The sequence below is a fragment of the Lepidochelys olivacea genome, assembly GCF_965140295.1.
Source record: "Lepidochelys olivacea isolate rLepOli2 genome assembly, chromosome: 2".
Classification (NCBI taxonomy): domain Eukaryota; kingdom Metazoa; phylum Chordata; order Testudines; family Cheloniidae; genus Lepidochelys; species Lepidochelys olivacea.
The window spans coordinates 96935623-96955693 of NC_140412.1; the positions used below are offsets into that span (position 1 = coordinate 96935623).

Consider the following 20071-nt stretch of genomic DNA (forward strand, 5'->3'; position numbering starts at 1 on the left):
TGTCTTCTGAAAATAAGTTCTGTTGTACATGCTAGCTATCATGTGCTTTCTAATGACAATATATTAAAACTACAAAAACTAGAGAAGATTTGCTCTCAGACTATGAAAAAGAATTAAGCATTTAGACCCTATAAAGAGATATTAAAAATTTCCATTTATTACTCCTTATCGAAAAAAGCCTTAGGATACCCTTTTACTATTTGAAAAAAGCAAAACAGAAAGGACAAATGAAAATGGTATTCCGTTGTGATCATCTGCAAAGGTTTCTTAAACTGAACACTCAGTTAATCCACCCCTCTAGTGAGGCAGACAAGAAACTGTAATAGGTTACTGTATGTAATTGATGGGGTGGGATCTAACTTGCTTTTATTAAATCAGAAAAAATATTCACGTAGGATTTATGACAGTGAAGAACAACAGGATTTCCTTTAAAAGAGAACCCATCTGGGTCAGTTACATTATTTTTTGGTGTCCTTAAGACCAATTTTCAGCGCCTGAATATTCATGACAACAAAGTTTTTCACCTGCAGCCTGTAACAAGCTACAATATTTCAATGCCACAGCCCTTTGGAAACATAACTAAAGACAATCCAAATCCTTTGATAATTCCAACACACATGGGGAAATAAAGAATTTTAAGTCTGACCATTTCCCAAATTTTCATTTTTAATAACTGCACCTGAAAAATGAGAGAAAAATACAGTTTCCTGTTTTTACTTTATACCATTGTGTGTACAGTCACTTTCACCTTTTACCTTATACAGCAGTTAGTTTCCCTGGCTGTATGGGTCTTTTCACACATAGCTCGGGCCCTACCAAATTCATGGCCCATTTTGGTCAATTTCACAGTCATAGAATTTTAAAAATCGTAAATGTCATGATTGCAGCTATTTAAATCTGAAATGTTACAGTGTTGTAATTGTAGGGGTCCTGACCCCCAAAAAAGGAGTTGTGGGGGGATCACACGGTTATTGTAGGGGGGTTGCAGTACTGCTGCCCTTACTTCTGCGCTGCTGCTGGTGGCAGTGCTGCCTTCAGAGCTGGGCAGCTGGAGAGCGGGGGCTGCTGGCTGGGACCCCAGATCTGAAGGGAGAGCCGCTGTTAGCAGCAGCAGAGAAGTAAGGATGGCATGGTATGCATGCTGCTGGTGGGGTGCTGCCTTCAGAGCTGGGCGTCCGGCCAGCAGCCCCTGCTCTCCGGCTGCCCAGATCTGAAGAAAGTGTAGAAGGATGGTAATACTGTGACCCCCCTAAAATAACCTTGCAACTCCATGAAACTCCCTTTTGGTCAGGACCCCCAATTTGAGAAAAACTGGTATGCCCTGTGAAATCTATATAGTATAAGGTAAAAGCACACAAAAGACCAGATTTCACAGGAGGGAGACCAGATTTCATGGTCTGTGACACTTTTTCACGGCTGTGAATTTGGTAGGCCCTACACATAGCAATATGGGACGGAAAAGTCATTAAAAATGGGGACATGCAATCAGAAAGTCAAATATTGGCAGGGTGACTCAGGTATAGGTTTCATACCTGAAACTACGTTTGTCAACTGAAATTTACTGGATTTCAAGTTCATTATGTCCCTTTAAACAATATTTTATGAGACTATGGTTTATATGATTATATAAGCTTGTTTCAGCTTAATTAATACTCAACTTACTTATACCACCACCTTGTTTAAAAGCTTAGTATAACAAAGAACCTTAAATGTAAACAAAAGAATTTTTAAAAAAATATTATCCAGTTCAGTAGTAACTGATTCAAAACTGGCTCCAAAATGAATTGTTATTTTCTCTTCCTGCTTCTTACTGGTATCAGCTGTTAAGATTTTTCTGTATATTCGTTTGTTTTTTGTTCCCCTTTTACAAAGGGAAGTGAGCGATAGTGAGGATTGATATATAAAAATATAATGCAGAAAAGGTCAACTTCTAGCTTAATTGATGGATAACCTCAAACTCCATTGTGACGTTGCAGTCCATAATGTTTTATGGAAACATTCTTATGAATGTGAATATGATGTAACTGGAATATGCTTTACGCAAAAGGTCTCTTGTAAGGTATCATTACAAAGCTTATAATCTACTGAGTGTGTTCATCCTATTTGTATGCATGTATCATTCTTGTATCTGAAGCTAGAAATATGAAGTGTAACTCTGAGGTCTTATTGTAACTATGCAAAGTGTGGGCCATTAATAGCTATTTAGAGTCTTGATGGCTCCCATTGACTAGGACAATTGGTTGCGGATGGTTTATTTACTTGCAAGCCTTCCTGTGTGCCAGCCCATGGGTAATGAAGAATGAGATCTTACAGTGACATGTGACCATGTCACTTGGTAATGAGATCCATCTTAAATCTGGTACTTTTCCATTCAGAAGGAGAGGTGGGGACCCAGAGAAACCAAAGTTTCCAAATGTGCCAAAGCTATAAAAGGGGTGGAAAAGAACAAAGGAGGCTTCCAGTTAGGTGGAAACTCGGGCTTCTCTCATAAGATGTTTGCTGCAACTAACAAAGACTGTACCAGAGAAAAGGATTGGCCCCAGACTAGGAAGAAGTCTAGTCTGTGAAAGAAGCTTATTGCAACATCTCTGAGGGTGAGATTTTACCTGTAAACAGTTTTTTAATATATTAGGCTTAGACTTGCGTGTTTTTGCTTTATTTTGCTTGGTGACTTATTTTGTTCTGTCTGTTATCACTTGAAACCACTTAAATCCTACTTTTTGTACTTAATAAAATCACTTTTGTTTATTAGTAAACCCAAAGTAAGTGATTAATACCGGGGGGGGGGGGGTCAAACAGCTGTGCATCTCTCTCTATCAGTGTTATGGAGGACAGACAATTTATGAGTTTACCCTGGATAAGCTTTATACAGAGTAAAGCAGATTTATTTGGGGTTTGGATCCCATTGGGGACTGGGTGTCTGCGTGCTGGAGATAGGTGACCTGCTGAGCAGTTTTTGGTTGAAGTCTGCAGCTTTGGGGGCTTGGACCAGACCTGGGTCTGTGTTGTAGCAGGCTAGTGTGTCTGGCTCAACAAGGCAGAGTTCCCTAAACTGGCAGGGAAAATGGGCTCAGAGGTTATCTCAGCACGTCAGGTAACAGTCCCAAGGGGGGGGGGTCTCTGTGACCGAACCCATCACAGTGATATATAAAAATATAATACAGGAAAGATCAACTTACAGTTTAATTGTTGGATAACCTCTAACTCCATATTCAGAGGCAATACCTGAAAGACACATTTGGTTAGGTTTCTGTTTTCCTCTCATTTATGTAAAAGAGGAACTACATGGTTTGTATAATAAATACTGTTTAAACAAAAACATGCATATGTTATCATTTTTCTTACCTCAAAATCAATTGATTTTCAATCACTGGAACTGAATTAGTCATTTTATTAATTAAGTGGAGACATGTTACAGACTCATTGTCATGAAAATGTAGCATACATGCACACTAGTAGTATGTATACATGTCAGCTAATACACAAAATATATATTTTAAAAAGCCTTATAAAAATATCCAGATTCTTTTATCCTATTGTCAGTCTTAGCAGACAGATAATAAAGGCTTCTATTCCTTGGTGATCAGAGTGGTAAAGGAACACAGACAGATACAGCATTATACTATGACTTTTACTGGAAAGTCAGTCCCTGAACCTGCATTGCATAGGGAGATGGGAGTGATGAGAAGAGTGGGCCACAGCCATTACTCTATACAGTATAGAAACAGCTGTAGTCAAGCTGAGTGGACATGCTGTTTAGTTGCAGCAAAGAATTGTTTCTCACCCTATGACATTTATTCAACTAAAAAAAAGTTAAATGTTATATTGCCTGCTTAAGGTGACACCTCTCTCATAAACTTAAATCCATTCCTTTCACGGTGCTTGTCATATTATTACTGGAAGTTGGAAATACTTGTAACCTGTATAAAGTTCATGAAATCATATTTGCTGTAAATGTCCTAACTGAAACCATGCTGATGAAGAATAGTAGTGATACCAATATTTCTATTGTAATCTCTATAAACCAACAGCAACTAGTTAGCGATACACAGTCCAACACAAATGCCATGTAATGCATTGTTGGGACTCAATGAACCGTAGTCCTGATTTAGATTTCTGGCAGACTGAGAAAGTGGTAGATTTTTTTTTTTTAGGACGGGGAAGGTCTGACGTTCTCTGGGCAACCTTGTGGAGACAGATTTAAGGCTGTGTGTTTATTTTGTGAAGCATGTGTCACCTTAACTCAGCATTTCCTATTTTTTGTACTGCCTGTGTCATTTTTGTCACAAATGAGATAAGTTAAATGCACAGCCACATTAATGTGGCTAAATTTATGTATACAGTGTACAGGGCAATTAAGTAGCAGTACTACTAGTATCAGTAGTGGTTCAAGTCCCCAAAATTGATGTGGTCATTGCACAGCTGTGTGCAAGCAGCATAATCCTATTTGGGACAGTGTCAGCTACAGCAGAAGGAAGAGAACAGACAAGTTCTTCTTGACCCTGAGAGAGGCTCTGGGCCTGGAGCACTGGTAGCCACCAACATCAACACATCTGGACCACAGCTGTCCAGAATGTATGACACTCTGCAACACGTTTTCGCATGTGCTCAACTAGGTCCCCTCGCCCCACAAAGCATTATAGTATTGCCAATGTCGTGCATTCAAAAAAATCATGAGATTTTTAAAAATATGTATATTCCAATTCTTTTTATTTGCTTATTTGGTTCTAAGCCTTTAGAGTGTACATTTTTAAGCTTCTCTCTGCAAGTCTGGGGGCTAGAAACTTATTTCTTTTTAAATGAAAGCTAGGATTCTCACATAATTACAGGACCCTACAAACCAGAGCTTAATTTAAAGTACACCAAATAAACTGGCAACACTAGCATTGTACATGCTTTTTGCTCTAGTGTCCACACTTTAGTGGCTTTTTTGTATTACATTTTATGGGACTGGTTAAAGCCTAGGAGAAGAGGGTATCACTGAATGTGACCTATTAAGGAAGCCAGATCTCCACCTCCACCCCCACCCCTTCGTCTCACCGTTTTAAATTAGGACTAATTCAGTAGTAGTGAGATTTAGGGACGTAAACAGCATTTAAAAAGTTAACCGTTTACATAATTAAAAATATGTCGTTTAAACTTAACTGATTAAGCAGTTGGGCCGATACACTGGCGCAGCTGGGGCTGTGCCACTCTGGCCACTCAGTGCAGCTGGGGCTGCTCCAGCTGGTGCAGGGCCATTGGAGTTGGCCGCTTGGCCTGGGGTTAACAGGTAAGGTGGGTTAACCAGTAAGGCTAATGCTTACCCGTTAATCAGCTGACCGGTTAACCTTTTACATTCCTAGTGAAATTTAGTGCTCCCTAAGTTTTTTATGCATCTTTCAGGACATGGAAGCTTGCAATACTACTCTGCCATGAAAACGTAGTTAAAATGCCATTTTCCAGGTCTACTTTATTGTCGACATGGCTATTATGTATTAATAAAAATGTCTTGCAGTCAACAATATGCTGGCATACTTATATCTGAAGCTCTTAGCTTAACTTCAAACAATCTGGGCTGCTTCATGTACTTCTTAATAGCTTGCTGAGTTTTAGTGAATGCCATATCCGTCACTACCACCTAATTCCAGGATATTTCCCCAAATCTAAATGGCCATACCTCCAGACTGCTCATTTTGTATGGGATTTTACTCTAAACGATGCTTGCCACAGCCTACCACGCTAACCAATAGTGTGTTATTGTTTCCTTGTACTCCCCCATATGTCTGCACCTGTTGGGTCCTGTCTCATACTTTAAACTCTTTGGAGTAGGGACTGTCATTTGTTCTGTGTTTGTACAACATCTAACACAACATAGGTCCTGACTGATAACAGAGGCTCCTAGAAACTACGATAATGCAAGTATCTGCTGACTCACATGGGACAGGGGAACCACCATTTTCCATCCAAACAATGTTACCTCAAAAAATTAGCAAATCAGCAGCAAAAATAACATTATCAAAAATGCTGGTGTTAACTCGGCTCCTAGTCCCATTTTCAAAAGAGGCTTAGGCCCTAAGGAACAGATTTTCCATGGTATATAGACACCTAAAGATACATGCTACAAAGGAAGGGATCCATCTGAGCTGGAGAAAAATTCCTTCCAAAGCTCACATAGGGCAATAAGTTAGACCCTGAGCATGTGAGCAAGAACTAGTCAGCCAAGCACCTGAGGGAGAGAATGCTCGGTGCCACCTCAGAGCCTTGGTCCTCCCATCCTCATCATCCCATTTAATTGCTTAGACACACTTGAAAATCCAGCTTGGTGCCTATCTGCATCTTCAGGCACCTAAATATCTTGGTAAATCCTGACATTACAGCCTAAATTTCCTTGAAAACAGGATTTAGGAGATTAAGGCACACAGGCGCTCTTGAAAATCTTACCTCAAATCCCTATTCATCTGTTAAATTACTGCAGCTGGTAAACCCAGAAGTCTTTCAGAATCTAAACAGAAGTTTACATCATTCTAAGACAGCCAGAGATGATTCCTGCAAAGGACCTGGTGTGTTTGCTTGTGGTAGGGCTGTTATTTCAAGACCTTTTTCACCATAAGGATAATGAGTTGTTGAGAGGTGAAGCTGAAAATTGTAGTCCTCTGTCCCTTTAGCCCAACTATAAAACCTGCAAAATGAACTGTGGTTCTACATGTAAGGTAGGATAGTATTGCAAAGTCAAAGTTTTGAGATACTGGTTGTAAGGAGTGTTTTAAGTGTCCATAGCAGTTAATTTGTGTAACACTCTATGCTGTTGGAGTGCTTACCAAAACTGCATTAACTGATCAAGAGCAACATACTTGTAAAATGAATGAATAAACCCAGAAGCTCGAGTAGGAGGTTTCTCGCTAGTTTTCAGCTGATCTCCTATCCCCCTCTCCCCGCAAGATGAATTTTCAGTTTCTACATGCCCTGGTGGAGACATACAGCAATGCTAAAAGATTTTCCACATCCCTATTGACTGTGGACTCATTGTGATGCACTAACATCCCCTTCTTCATTGTGGAAAAAGAGCCCTATCCCCTATTTGACCTAGTCTTAGTATGTCAATGTACAAATGGTGTTATAGCCAGCCCCCTAGGTGCAGGCAGCCATGCATGATGTGTGAGGGAGTTTTATTTGGCATATGCTAAAGGGGACTTCAAAGTCAGAATCCTATTAAGACTCATGGCAACTGATCCAAGAGTCTGTGTATTTATCCATTAAACCCCTATGTTGTACAACTGAGTGTGACAGAAGCTTTCTGCTCAGTACTAGCTAAACACTATATACCCCTTAACACAAGTTGCTGCTTATGTTTTCTTCTTGTGAGGACACATCTGATGTTCTCTCTCCTCCAATGCTGCATCATTTCCCTCTATTCACTGGCTTGTGCACAGCCATCCACTTCTAAAAAACTACCCAAGCTTCCTGTGAGCCAGACTACCCCCTTCATCTGTATAGTTTAGAATGGCTTGCAACATCAGTTATTACCAAGAAGATCCCCAATTATCCTCTTTCCTAGCAAAGAGATTCTCCTAAAAACAATTTAGGACATTGGTGAACTTCACTGATGTGTTTCATGTCTGTACAATGTCCACTTTAAGCAACCAAAGAAGTTACCAATTTTCAAACTAAGCCCCGGCAAGATTTTGAGGCATTAACTCCGAATGCCACACCTGTTTGACTAAGAATGGGAACTGAACTGCAACCTCGCTAGTGCTGGACAAAAATTCTGATGTCCCCCTTCAGAAATGGTCTGGAAACACCTCTCCTACGGGTATAATAAATTAAAATGCAGTGAAAACAAGAGAACTGAAGGATGAAAGAACTGCTTAAGCCCCAATCCTACACTGGACTCCTAACAGGCATATGCACTTCAGGATGGGAACTCTTATTCAGATGGCCTAGTAGGCAGAGCGCTTGACTGGGAATCAAGAGAGCTGTGTTACATTCCCAACTGCCACTAGCCAACTGGGTGACCTTGATCAAGGCACTTCACCTCTCTCTGCCTCCATTTCCCTCTCTATAAAACAGGGATAATGATGCCTTCTTCCTTTATAATGTGCTGTAAGAACTACTGATCAGTATGATATGGTCATACATGGTCTAACATAATAAGAATCATGACTGGGACTCTTGGGAATTATCACAGTACAAAACCAACCAATATTACATTTTCAACTTAAAAACAGTCACATTTCCATTTGAAAACATTGTACAATAATCCAGGGTTAGAAAAAAACATTTTTGTTCATTTGGTTACACTCTGTATTTGATGGCACTTTGCACAGTTTCAATTTTCATCGTCTGCTGCACTATCTGTCACAAATACAAGCAGAATGATATCATCTTCACGCACAGCCCTAGGGAAGCTCTCCTGCACACTCTTCCATAGGCCTTGCAAGAGTATATTTACAGTAAGTGTACCAGCATAGCTAAAAGTGAAATCAGAATAGGCAAGTGTGTGCACAGAGAGGAAGGGGAGCCCTAGGACATCTGGGGCTATTACCATCTGGCACGCCCAAAATGACACTTAAATATAACAGGAGAACAAAATACAAATATTTTTTCTTAACCGTTTTTTACAATCAGAAGATGGATTTTTTTAAGTTAATCAATTTAAAATATTGAAGATAACAGTGTCTTTTTAAGAGAAGGCTTAATGAGAAGGTGGACAGAAATCTGCTGTCCAGTGAGGCAATGATTTCAACAAGATGTGTGTAATTCCTTAAGGATTGACCATGAGAAAGCACTTTACAATTCTGAAAGTGCAAGTAGATCTATTTGATCTAGTAACAGTAAAGTAAGGAACCTAAAACAGACAAGTTGTATCTTATTATGGTGGGCACTGTAAATCAGATCAAGCACCTTAAAAAGAAATTAAAGAAACTTGTACCAAAGATAGCACTTTTCAGGGCCCTATCTTCTATGAGGTTACTCCTCTCTTCTTATTTGTTTTAAGTGTATAAGGATCTGAGGTTTTGGTTGAAGAGGTAAATCATAGCAGCATGAGTTGAAAAGTCACTAACAGTGGGATACGATAGTCACGTCTTCGATACTTACTGCTACACTTAGCCAGCAGATCCTTCAAGACAAATCCGTTTGTTTATATGATATAGCCTTTTTTTAATAGTAATCCTTCTGGCTGTTTCATTTTCAAAACTAGTTGACAATGAAACTATGCCTACACAACACATACTTACTAGAATAGGAAGTCGCATCCATCTTCCCAACTTTTACTGGAGACCCACTGCTTCTTATCTCTATACCAACTTCATTCCACACAGGCTCCAATTTCTTGCAATGGCCACACCAAGGTGCATAGAACTGAAAACAAGTCAGAAGGGTGGCATTAAACAGGATCAGTGAACTCTACATAAACATGGAACTCTCAAGCCACACATTTGGAAAACCAACAAAAGTTGCCAAACAGATAATCCTCTCTTGGTTTATTTTTTTAGGAAAAACCTGCTAGTAATTTATATTTCTCTTCAATGCAGTGCTCTTGTCTATGAAAAGCCACAGGACAGAAGCAGACTATGCAATCTTATCTTCTAAAAAAAGTGTACCTGGAGGGGGAAAAAATGTATCACCTTGATATAGTATTTGATGGGGGACTAGACTGATATCAGTATAAAGGAATTTAAGCTTATATAAGGTAAGTTTAATTTATTTGCCATCTCTATCGCCTGCCAGATAAGCCTGTTTGGAGGAAATCTCAAAACAAGAAGCAGATTACCATGACTTCAGATTTCAAAAGGAAGGAGGGTGTTGAACACAAGTGAGCACATATCCTGTAACCATAAACATTTATGTTATAATATTTGCATTTAGTAGTGTGTAGTAGTTGCACAATCACTAACAGTACCACCAAATGGTTAGGTGGGAATTTGGCAGAGCACCTGCCCTTTGAAAGCAGAGTCCAGTTCTTCTGTGTCCCTGCCCCAGTGATTTCCAGTCCTTCCCTTTAGCACAGAAACTTTGTTGAGGTTGGGTCCTTGAATAGTCAAGGCCTCTTCCAGACGGTGTCTCATCTAGGTGAAGACTCCTGGGATGGTAATGTCCTTTCAGAATGGGTAGGGGAGCCAGGTCCATCTCTCCACTGTGCTGTTCCAGGGCATAGTGGTAGGCAGCTACACTTGACACCTCGGGATGCTAGACCGCTGCCAGCCCCCCCGCTCCCTTCCTACCCAGTCTACTTTTGTTTCCTAAATAACTCACTATAGTCAAGTCTCTGGCCTGCAATCTCAGTTGCCTGCCTGTCCTCCATGAGTTTGCACAGGCCTACGTTGCCAGATCCCAGGGAATGAGCTCCTGGGCATTATTTTCCCTTCAGAGCAGTCCTCTGCTTCCTCCTTCTGAACTGCTCTGCTCTCCTTTTTAGAGCACTGCCTCCAGCTTTTACAAGCTTAGCAGGTATGACTGGGCGGGACTGCCTGGGCCCAGAGCTGTTCCTTAACCCCTTGCTCTCCAGTTTGTATATCCCATCACATAGTGCGAACCAACTCCTATTTCCTTCAGAGCCAGGATGCAGCTGGACGAATTCCTTCCATCCTCCTACCTACCAAGGACTTAATCCTACACTCACTGAAGTCAGTGCTGAAGGATCACGGGCCCAGGAAATTGATTTTCCAGTTGAGAAGGGGGTTGGTTTTGCCTTTGTGGAAGTTTCTGATTCAGAAGATACTATATATAATTTGCCACTTATTTCTCAACAAATATGGTTAATATGAGCTATTTGGCAACTGTATTCAGTTGCACAAACCTTACTTTGAATTCAATTTTCTGTTCTACACCTAGTCTTAGAACTAGAGAATACTGAACATAACACTTTCCAAGTATATTAGACAGTGAAATAAATTATTTTGAACAATGAACATGATACAAGAGCTAAAATCTGAAGTATACACATTAGCACATACAGCTATGGGTTAGTTTTCCTCTTTAAAAAAAAGTTCCTCCAATATCAAATTACTTTATAAATGTAAGGCAAAACAGTAAGTGCTTAATGCAAGCAGACCAATTCCTGGACCATCCTGTACACAGCAAACAGCTTATCCATCCTACCAGCAGATGGAACATAACAAATCGTTTTTCACCACGATACAGAAAAACTCTGATTTCAAATTACTGAGCAGCTTTATAACATTGTGTAGTATATACTGGTTCTTTTATTTTTCAAACGAAACTAATGGAAAGCTGTTAAGTTTCAACAAAGTATGAATCTTAATACTTCTCACATACTCACATCTACAAGCCAAATGTCATCTTTACGATTGTCTTTAAACCTAGAAAAGAAAAGCACAGCTTGTGACATGTCTATACACAAGCACACAAATACACTATTTGTTTCTAAAGGAGGGGTATATTGGGACCTGGTTAAAAAAAAAAAGGAAGAGAAGATCAAAGCAAAAATATGGCAGGCATATTAAGCCCATCAGCATTTTACTATTAAAATTCCTTGTGTATTTCACACTGCAGTGTATTGTATTAGTCCAGCAACACCCATTGCCTCCAATAAAAAAAAAAAAAAAAAATCCCAGAACTACTGAAGTAAGGGTAAATGACAATAAGAAAAAATGGTTAAGATAGCAAACAATACTAATCTATATTTTCTGGCTTTATTTAATGTTAGAGTAATGACTGACAAGATAACAAATTGACTAGTTTTAACATTATTGTAGAGTTTGCATTAAGTTGAATGTGAATTGGAAGTCTATGACATAGCTACCAGGGAAGTCCTTATGAAATACACATTATAATAGGTTAAAAGAAGTACCTAACAAGATGAATTTTGTATGTATTTATGAGTCTATTTTGCTTGTCATTGCAATTAGATGACTATGAGAGCACTTACTGGAAAGTTATTTGTGAACAGACTACAGTTTATGATAGTGAGGACCTAATAGCAATCAGATCCAAAGGTAACAACATTCATGCATTGCATAGGCTTCCCTACTGAAGTCTGCCAACACATCTCAGTTTTAGTTAGTAATGCCCTTGCTACCACAACTCCAAGCTTCTCCCAAGGAAAGATCACTAAATGCATCTAGGTGTGTAAAACACATTTGTTCTATGGCTTGTGTCAGGCAGTAAGTCAGACCAGATGAGTAAAATCTGAGTCATAATGATGATTGTAAGGGACAGATCACAGGCCTGGAAGCGACACATTTAGGACCTAACTGGCGCAAGAAAACAAGGGATGAACTTGGTTAAATGCAAGTAAGTTGAGATTTTCTGATGGCTGTAGGCAAGCAATATGAGACCACCAGAGTTACATATGACGAACCATATGTATGCCATCCCTATCTAGAACATGGTTTTATCTCATACACCTACAGAGGAGGTTGAGCTACCTAACTCACTAGATTTCCCTCCTTTCACCTTTTAGTTTTAAATAATCAAAAGAAACCTTAAAAGCAAGTTTTAAGAAGTTAACTAAATGCTTGGAGGGGAAAAGAAAAGATTTACAATTTGCTTGCTGAAGTGTTAACAATACAAGTACTATTTTTTAACTATATTTTGTCACAGCCATGTTATGGCTGAAATGCTTTATTTAGCCCTCTGCTCCGAGGTACTAGAGCAAATGCATGCTCAAATGTCCGGAGGGGACTGGGTGAATTTAGTACAACCTGTTCAAACAGTTTGTTGAAAGAACCAAACATGAAACAAAGATGATGATGACGACTGTCGAAAGACTATCTGAAATACCTGATTATGTTAAAGAAACTATACAAAATGTTTACAGGTTTTTTTAGCCACACATGCCTTATCTACTTATTTTACTGAAAATCAATTTTACTGTTGTTTGCACTGTAGAGCTAAAGAAAGATATAAGTGGATTCTATTGTCCCTTGTGCATTAAATATACGTTGGCAACCTCTAATTATGAAATCTTAAACATTGGTGATGATGCAAGAAGAAGAAATCAACAGTTTGATTTTCAGATCCCAGGTTCTGTTTGCAGTTAGAATATATCCTCTGCAACTTGTAATCTGAAAATATGACAAAGAACCCATCCCTGCCACCTCCAAAGCAACTACAGACATTTTTCATATATATGTTACTTATGCAACCAAAGCATTCTGCTTCTAGCTCATATGGAATATTAAGGCACACAGTCAAAGATGTGAATAAAAACCAGCGGATGGCAGGGCACAAAAATGAAGAAAGTGGACAGGAACAGTATGCAATGCAATAAGCAAGTTTAATTTCCCATTCAGACCTTGGACTGCTACCCTCACACATTTTTTTTTCTTTTTAAGTACCGAATAACATCTTCACAAGAGGCTAAAGAGACAAGAAATTTCAAAGATATATTATAAATCATTTTAACCTATGTTACTATTCGCACTATTTATGCCATATTACTTTTTTCATTTCTCTCAAGTTGACCTGAAAAGAGCTCTGTGTAAGCTCAAAACAGAGTCTCTCTCTCACCAATAGAAGAAGCTGGTCCAAAAAAAGGTACTGCGTCACCCACCTCCTCACTCTATAAAGGAAGTCAAGTCAGTTTCTCATTCAAGCTCTTAATGCTACACTATCTGAAGGGACGTGTTTGTTGAGAAACAATTGATACTGATAGAATCTAAACCAGTATGTCAAATTAAGGTTCTATAAAGCTTGTTTACACAAAATTTAAATTTTAAACCGAATTTAAGTGTCCTTTTTTTTTACTAAGAGATGGACTGGCAAAAATATAAGAGCTGAAGACTTATATTTTGATATTCTTATCTTTGTCAGTTTTACATTATTTAAACTTAATTTAGTTTAAATTTCTAAGAAAGAATCACATAATATAAACTCCCCCTTGCCAAAGATACCTTTTATAAATGTGTATGAAATTTGAAAATGCATTTTATGGAGTCCTTGGTAGAAATTATGATCGATATTTTAAATTCATATTGTCACTTGTGTTAGACTAAATTCCTGTGAGATAGTGCACATTCTCTGTAGCAGGTAGCAATTTTTCAACATTAGTATTATTGACTGTTACTTCCAACATTAAACCTTATAAATCCCTAGTAAATACTATTATAAAGCAGTGAGTGTCTGAATTAGGCAAAAGCAAAATATTATTTTAACCCAATGTAAAAAGTATTTCAAACTTTTTAAAAAGCCTTAATTATGAAGCATCTACATATGTGTTCCTGACCTGACACATAATAAACCAAATTTGAGCCCAGAGATAATTTTTACAACCAAATTATAATACTGTATTTTCAGGACCATGTAAATATCAACATACCATTATATAGGGTCATGAATAACTCCATAATACCCAATTAAAGTTGTCATAGGACAGACGGCTGGATGTAAATCAAGCAGGAAAAGTAGCATGTGCTACAGCCTGGTAATTTACTAATCTACAGCAGGGTCAGGCTAACCTTTTGGCCTGAGGGCCACATCTGGGTATGGAAATTGTATGATGGGCAATGAATGCATATGAAATTGGGGGCTTGAGGGGTTGAGGGTTCCAGCTGGGGGTGCGAGCTCTGGGGTGGGGCCAGAAATGAGGCACTCGAGGGCTGGATTAAAAGGTCTGACAGGCAGGATGCGGCCCCGCAGGCCATAATTTGCCCACCCCTGATCTACAGACAACTGATAAATGCGTATAATAGAGAATCTAATATAGATAACAGGGATTGGGGAAATGGAGGTTACTGACATGCACATTTACAGAACTTCCTACAGATGCTTTTTTAGGCCACATGTACCTGTTTTTGAATACAAAATTCTTCCATCTTCAGCTAAGTAGTTTATCAGCAGATACCGCTTTTTAAGGAACTAGTACACTGAAGCAGAGTGATCTCATAGACAGAGTCTAGAGACCTAGTTTCTATTACCACCTCTGCCACTGGCCTGCTGTGTCATTTCATCTTTCTGTTTCCCCTACCATCCTTTTTCTCTCTCCTATAATTAGGTTGTAAGCTCTTTGGGATAAGGACTTATTATTATTACCATGTGTTTGTATAATGCCTGGCTACCAAAATGGGACCTTGTCATAAATATAAAGGGAAGGGTAAACCCCTCTGAAATCCCTCCTGGCCAGGGGAAAGCTCCTCTCACCTGTAAAGGGTTAAGAAGCTAAAGGTAACCTCGCTGGCACCTGACCAAAATGACCAATGAGGAGACAAGATACTTTCAAAAGCTGGGAGGAGGGAGAGAAACAAAGGGTCTGTGTGTCTGTCTATATTCTGTCTTGGCCGGGGATAGACCAGGAATGGAGTCTTAAAACTTTTAGTAAGTAATCTAGCTAGGTACGTGTTAGATTATGATTTCTATAAATGGCTGAGAAAAGAACTGTGCTGAATAGAATAACTATTTCTGTCTGTGTATCTTTTTTGTAACTTAAGGTTTTGCCTAGAGGGGTTCTCTATGTTTTTGAATCTAATTACCCTGTAAGGTATCTACCATCCTGATTTTACAGGGGGGATTTCTTTATTTCTATTTACTTCTATTTCTATTAAAAGTCTTCTTGTAAGAAAACTGAATGCTTTTTCATTGTTCTCAGATCCAAGGGTTTGGGTCTGTGGTCACCTATGCAAATTGGTGAGGCTTTTTATCCAACATTTCCCAGGAAAGGGGGGGTGCAAGTGTTGGGAGGATTGTTCATTGTTCTTAAGATCCAAGGGTCTGGGTCTGTAGTCACCTAGGCAAATTGGTGAGGCTTTTTACCAAACCTTGTCCAGGAAGTGGGGTGCAAGGTTTTGGGAAGTATTTTTGGGGGAAAGACGTGTCCAAACAGCTCTTCCCCAGTAACCAGTATTAGTTTGGTGGTGGTAGCGGCCAATCCAAGGCAAGGGTGGAATATTTTGTATCTTGGGGAAGTTTTGACCTAAGCTGGTAAAGATAAGCTTAGGAGGTTTTTCATGCAGGTCCCCATATCTGTACCCTAGAGTTCAGCGTGGGGGAGGAACCTTGACAGACCTCTATGAACTAATATAATTCAAATCAATAAAAACAATGCAAAGCTTTCACCCATATTCTACTTTCATAAATCTTTGCTGTATGTGCACTAGTACCTGCTGCTGGACTTTTGACATAAACTGAAAATGTTTACCCTTCAGACCTTCCAGTTATTTATATGCAGATATGCCACAGATTTGTGGCCCTATACCAGCACTTGTTTGATAAAGAACCACAACATACACATTTGGACAACTCAAGCTTATTAAATTAAGTTTCCAAGGGCACTGAACTAGAAGTTGTCCACACTTTCAAATACAGATATTTGCACAATTCACTGAAGGCTTGCAGATACTGTAGGAAACTTCTACTAAACACATAGAAACCCAGCAGTGCTTTCCTTTAACAGATGTTTTACAAAAATTCTCTAGCTATGAAAATGTGCTTCTTCCTCACTAAAACCCTTGACCAGATTTGAACTACCATCGTTAGAAACACGGGAGGAAAAAAACATATTTATTACTGTGTCTATTTAGTCTCTTATTCTTCAGTCTTCCAAAATGGTGAAACCTATTCACAGCCTCTTAAAACAACAGGCAGCCTTTGCAAAACTAAGCCATGCTCACTGTGCTTCAACTTACTAGTTAGGAGATACTATTTATACAAACCACATCCTTTTCTTTCATGCATTTCACGGTTGCTGCTAAAGAAAGAAACAAGACTTTTTCGGCAGAGTAATACCACAGCACACTAAAGCAAGAAAGGAGCAGAACCTCCAGGAAAACAAACAAAGAAATACCTAGGCAACATTTCATGTGACAATAAAATAGGAGTACTTACGAGTCATCTAAGTCTTCCACAAAAGCTGCATCTAAAGTCAAGACAAGTGCAGCAGCTACCAGAAAAAAGGGGAGGGGGCAGGAAAAGTAGTAAGTAGGTTGCAGGACAGGCTAATGGCATTTACTCTGATTAATTCATTGTCACTACTGTCCCCTCCAATCAATCCCTTCACCCCTTACGCTTTATCATAGGGACGCACTGCAGGCACCTCTAATGTGCCCCACACTTATGGAAATAATCTAGTGAAGTATTTTTCAAAGTTCGGGTCATGACCCAGTACTGGGTCATGGCATAAAAGGAACTGGGTCGCCTTGCTCAGCACTCAGGGACACTAGCAGCTCTGGTCTGCACCACCGACCAGGACATTAAAAGTCCCATTGGCGGTGCTTCCCAGCTAAGGAAGACTAGTGCCTACCTGTTCCAACACCACGCTGCACCCCGGAAGTGGCTAGTAGCAGGTCCGGATTCTAGGCAGGGTGGCCATGGGCTCCGCAAGCGGCTCTGCACAGCTCTCGCCTGCCCCGAGCACCGGCTCCGTGCTGCCATTGGCCTGTAAGTGAGAGCCATGCAGAACTGCTTGCGTACCTCCGTCTAGGAGCCGGACCTGCTGCTGGCTGCTTCCAGGGTACAGTGCGATTTGCGGTGCCAGGACTGGCAGGAAGCCTGCCTCTGCACCCTAACTTCGCCGCTGACCGGGAGTCGCCAGAGGTAAGCCTGCGCCCCAGCCCTGAGCCCACCCACCCCGAACCCCTCCCTGCACCCTGGCCCCATCCTAGAGTCTGCACCCCAAGGCCAGAGCCCTGACCCCTCCCACATCCTAACCCTCTGCCCCATCCCTCAGCCCCCTCCAAACCTTGAGCCCCTCCTGCACCCCAAATCCCTCATCCCAGGCCCCAGCCCAGAGCCCCCTCCCACACTCTGAACCCCTCATTCCCAGCCCCACCCCGCAGCCCTCACTCCAACCCCTATAAGGAAATCAGAAATAACCAAGTAACCTCCCTCACCCCAAACCCCTCAACCCCAGCTCTGTTGGGTCAGGAACATCAACAATTTTCTTCAACTGGGTCCCCAGAAAAAAAGGTTGAAAACCACTGAGCTAGTGAATTTACCCCGTCTGCTTTGCATCATGCTTGGTCCGACCACTCTTATTCGGAGGGTCTTTGCCCCGTCTCGTCCCCCTCCCCGCAACAGACCCACATCCCGATTCTCTCCCCTCTCATCCCTCAGCCTTCCCGCCTGCAAGGAGCTCTGGGGCAATGACTCCTACCTCCAAACCTCCTCCTTCTCCCCCCCCGCCAAACAATCCTCTCCCTTCCCCCCCCTTCCTAACATCCGCTCCCGCAAAGACCCTCCCGCCACGGCCCAGCCACGAGCTCCCCACGCGCGCGCGCATCCCCCTGCCCCTGCCCCTCCCCCCGCTGGCGGGCCGCGGCGCGGGGAATGACGCGCCCCCGAGTTTACCTGCTGCCCAGATGAGCCGGCGCCGCCCGCTCGCCGCGGCCATGTTGACAGGAGGACTCGGGAAGGCAGCACAACTTCCGGCCGGCAGGGGAAACCACAGCGCACGCGGCGCCCCGGCAGACCCCCCCACCCCCCCCGCGCAAGCGCAGAAAGAACGGCGGGGGAGGGGTTAGGGAAAGAGAGGCGGCGGTCAGGATCTCCGGCCACGCGCAGAGACCGTTCCACTCCGAACGCCCAGCGCGAGCCGGTTCTGCCGGCTGCTGCGCTCTTCTCGGTGCGCGGGCTCCCCGCCAGCCGGCTTGGGGGCGGGGCGGGGCAGAGACACCCCCACCCAGCGTTGGGACCGCCTAATGGCAGTGGGCGCCAGTCGCCAAAATCACGCGCACGCCGCTGACGTGAGGCCCGGCTGCGGCAACGCACGCCGCTGAGAGCGGACTCCTCGCCCCCCGCCGCGCCGCGCTCCGGCTCAGCAAGGACTAAAGCATCCCTTCCCCGTGCTGCGGCCCGTGAGCGCTCCCCTTTCTGCATTGCGCCGCTGCTGGGGCTCAGGGTCACAGGCACTCTGGGTTCCCACTGCACCCCCGACTGTTTGTCAGATTGTTCCGGCAGCACCCCTGCTCACGGCTGTGCTGGTTTGGTTTTAGACACCGCAGTGGAGTTGGTATTAGTTAAAAAAATCCACTTTTCCCTGAGACTTCTTTGAAAAGAAAAGTCAGACCCCACGATGGGCAGGCCCGTCCGAGAAAGGAGATGAAACATTTCTGTCTGAGAGAGCAAGGGTGCCCAACTTTACAGGGCAAAGGGGGCTCCAGCAAAAAATGGGAAGCTGCTGCACAGCAGTTCTCCAACTGTGGGTGTTGAGAGCCTGTTTTAATGGGGTCACCAGGGCCGCTGTTAGATTCACTGGGGCCCAGGGCTGAAGCCGCCCCCAAGTGAAATAAGTTACACCCAGGTGTGGAGAGCTTCTCCCACCGACATAGCTGGGGCTGCTTGCTGGGGCTGGTTTAATTAAGTAAAGGCGAGAGCTCTCTCCCCCATGGGCTTAGAGTGGCTACAATAGAGAGCAGACAGCGGCGCAGCCACATCTGTGCACTTGCACTGCTGTAAACGCTCTAGAGGGTGGACTTACTGTGGTCAGTATCTATGCTACAGCTGCGGGGTCGCAGCTGTACTGCTGCAGCATGAACATAAGAGCGGCCATACTGGGTCAGCCCAAAGGTCCATCTAGCCCAGTATCCTGTCTTCCGACAGCAGCCAATGCCAGATGCCCCAGAGGGAATGAACAGAACAAGTAGTCATCGAGTGATCATCTCCTGTCGCCCATTCCCAGCTTCTGGCAAACAGCCTAAGTCTTTGTAGTTCTGGGCCTTGTTTAACAATTCCAACAACAGTTCACAAACCAGAGGAAAATATAGCTTGCTCTCTTATTTATCCTGGAATATTAACAGGAGTAAAAAGCAGGAAACTTACTGTCATTACATAGAGAACAGCATATGCTCTGCTAGATATAAATTCGGCTCAGGTTACTTCCTCTCTAGACTGCCTCCAGGGTTCCTGTTGGACAGCATAACAACACATTGTCCCTTTTCAGGGCAGATATAATCATGATCTAGCTCTAATGTGCATGAGGATTAGAGCATGGATAATCCATTGGTGATCTTATTATGCTAATCATCATCGCATTGCTAATTTGTACTCTTCCCCTCACTGCCTTCTTCTAAGCAGCTGTTGTGTCATCTTTTATTGAGTCTGTAAGCTTTTTGAGTAAGGGACCATCTTTTCACTGTATATATGTTCAGAGTTCCTATCACAATAGGGTCCTCTTCCCTGATTGGGGCTTCTAGGT

At 42.0% G+C, this 20071-nt stretch overlaps 1 protein-coding gene across 2 annotated transcripts in view; it reads right to left on the reverse strand.

The window, feature by feature from the left end:
- TMX3 (thioredoxin related transmembrane protein 3) overlaps window positions 1-18586 on the reverse strand; it is a 61473-nt gene extending 42887 nt beyond the window's left edge. The window contains exons 1-5 of one of the 2 annotated variants that reach the window (XM_084619745.1): window positions 18226-18586; window positions 16765-16819; window positions 11264-11303; window positions 9219-9342; window positions 3180-3225 (exon numbers count right to left, since the gene is read on the reverse strand). In XM_084619745.1, the coding sequence (XP_084475871.1) occupies window positions 3180-3225; window positions 9219-9342; window positions 11264-11303; window positions 16765-16819; window positions 18226-18268 (308 nt within the window). In that variant the 5' untranslated portion in view covers window positions 18269-18586. Of the gene's footprint in view, window positions 1-3179; window positions 3226-9218; window positions 9343-11263; window positions 11304-16764; window positions 16820-17873; window positions 17952-18225 lie in introns of those variants that run through there. The other variant, XM_084619746.1, reaches the window with a different exon arrangement.
- Between the last annotated feature and the right edge of the window lie 1485 nt (window positions 18587-20071).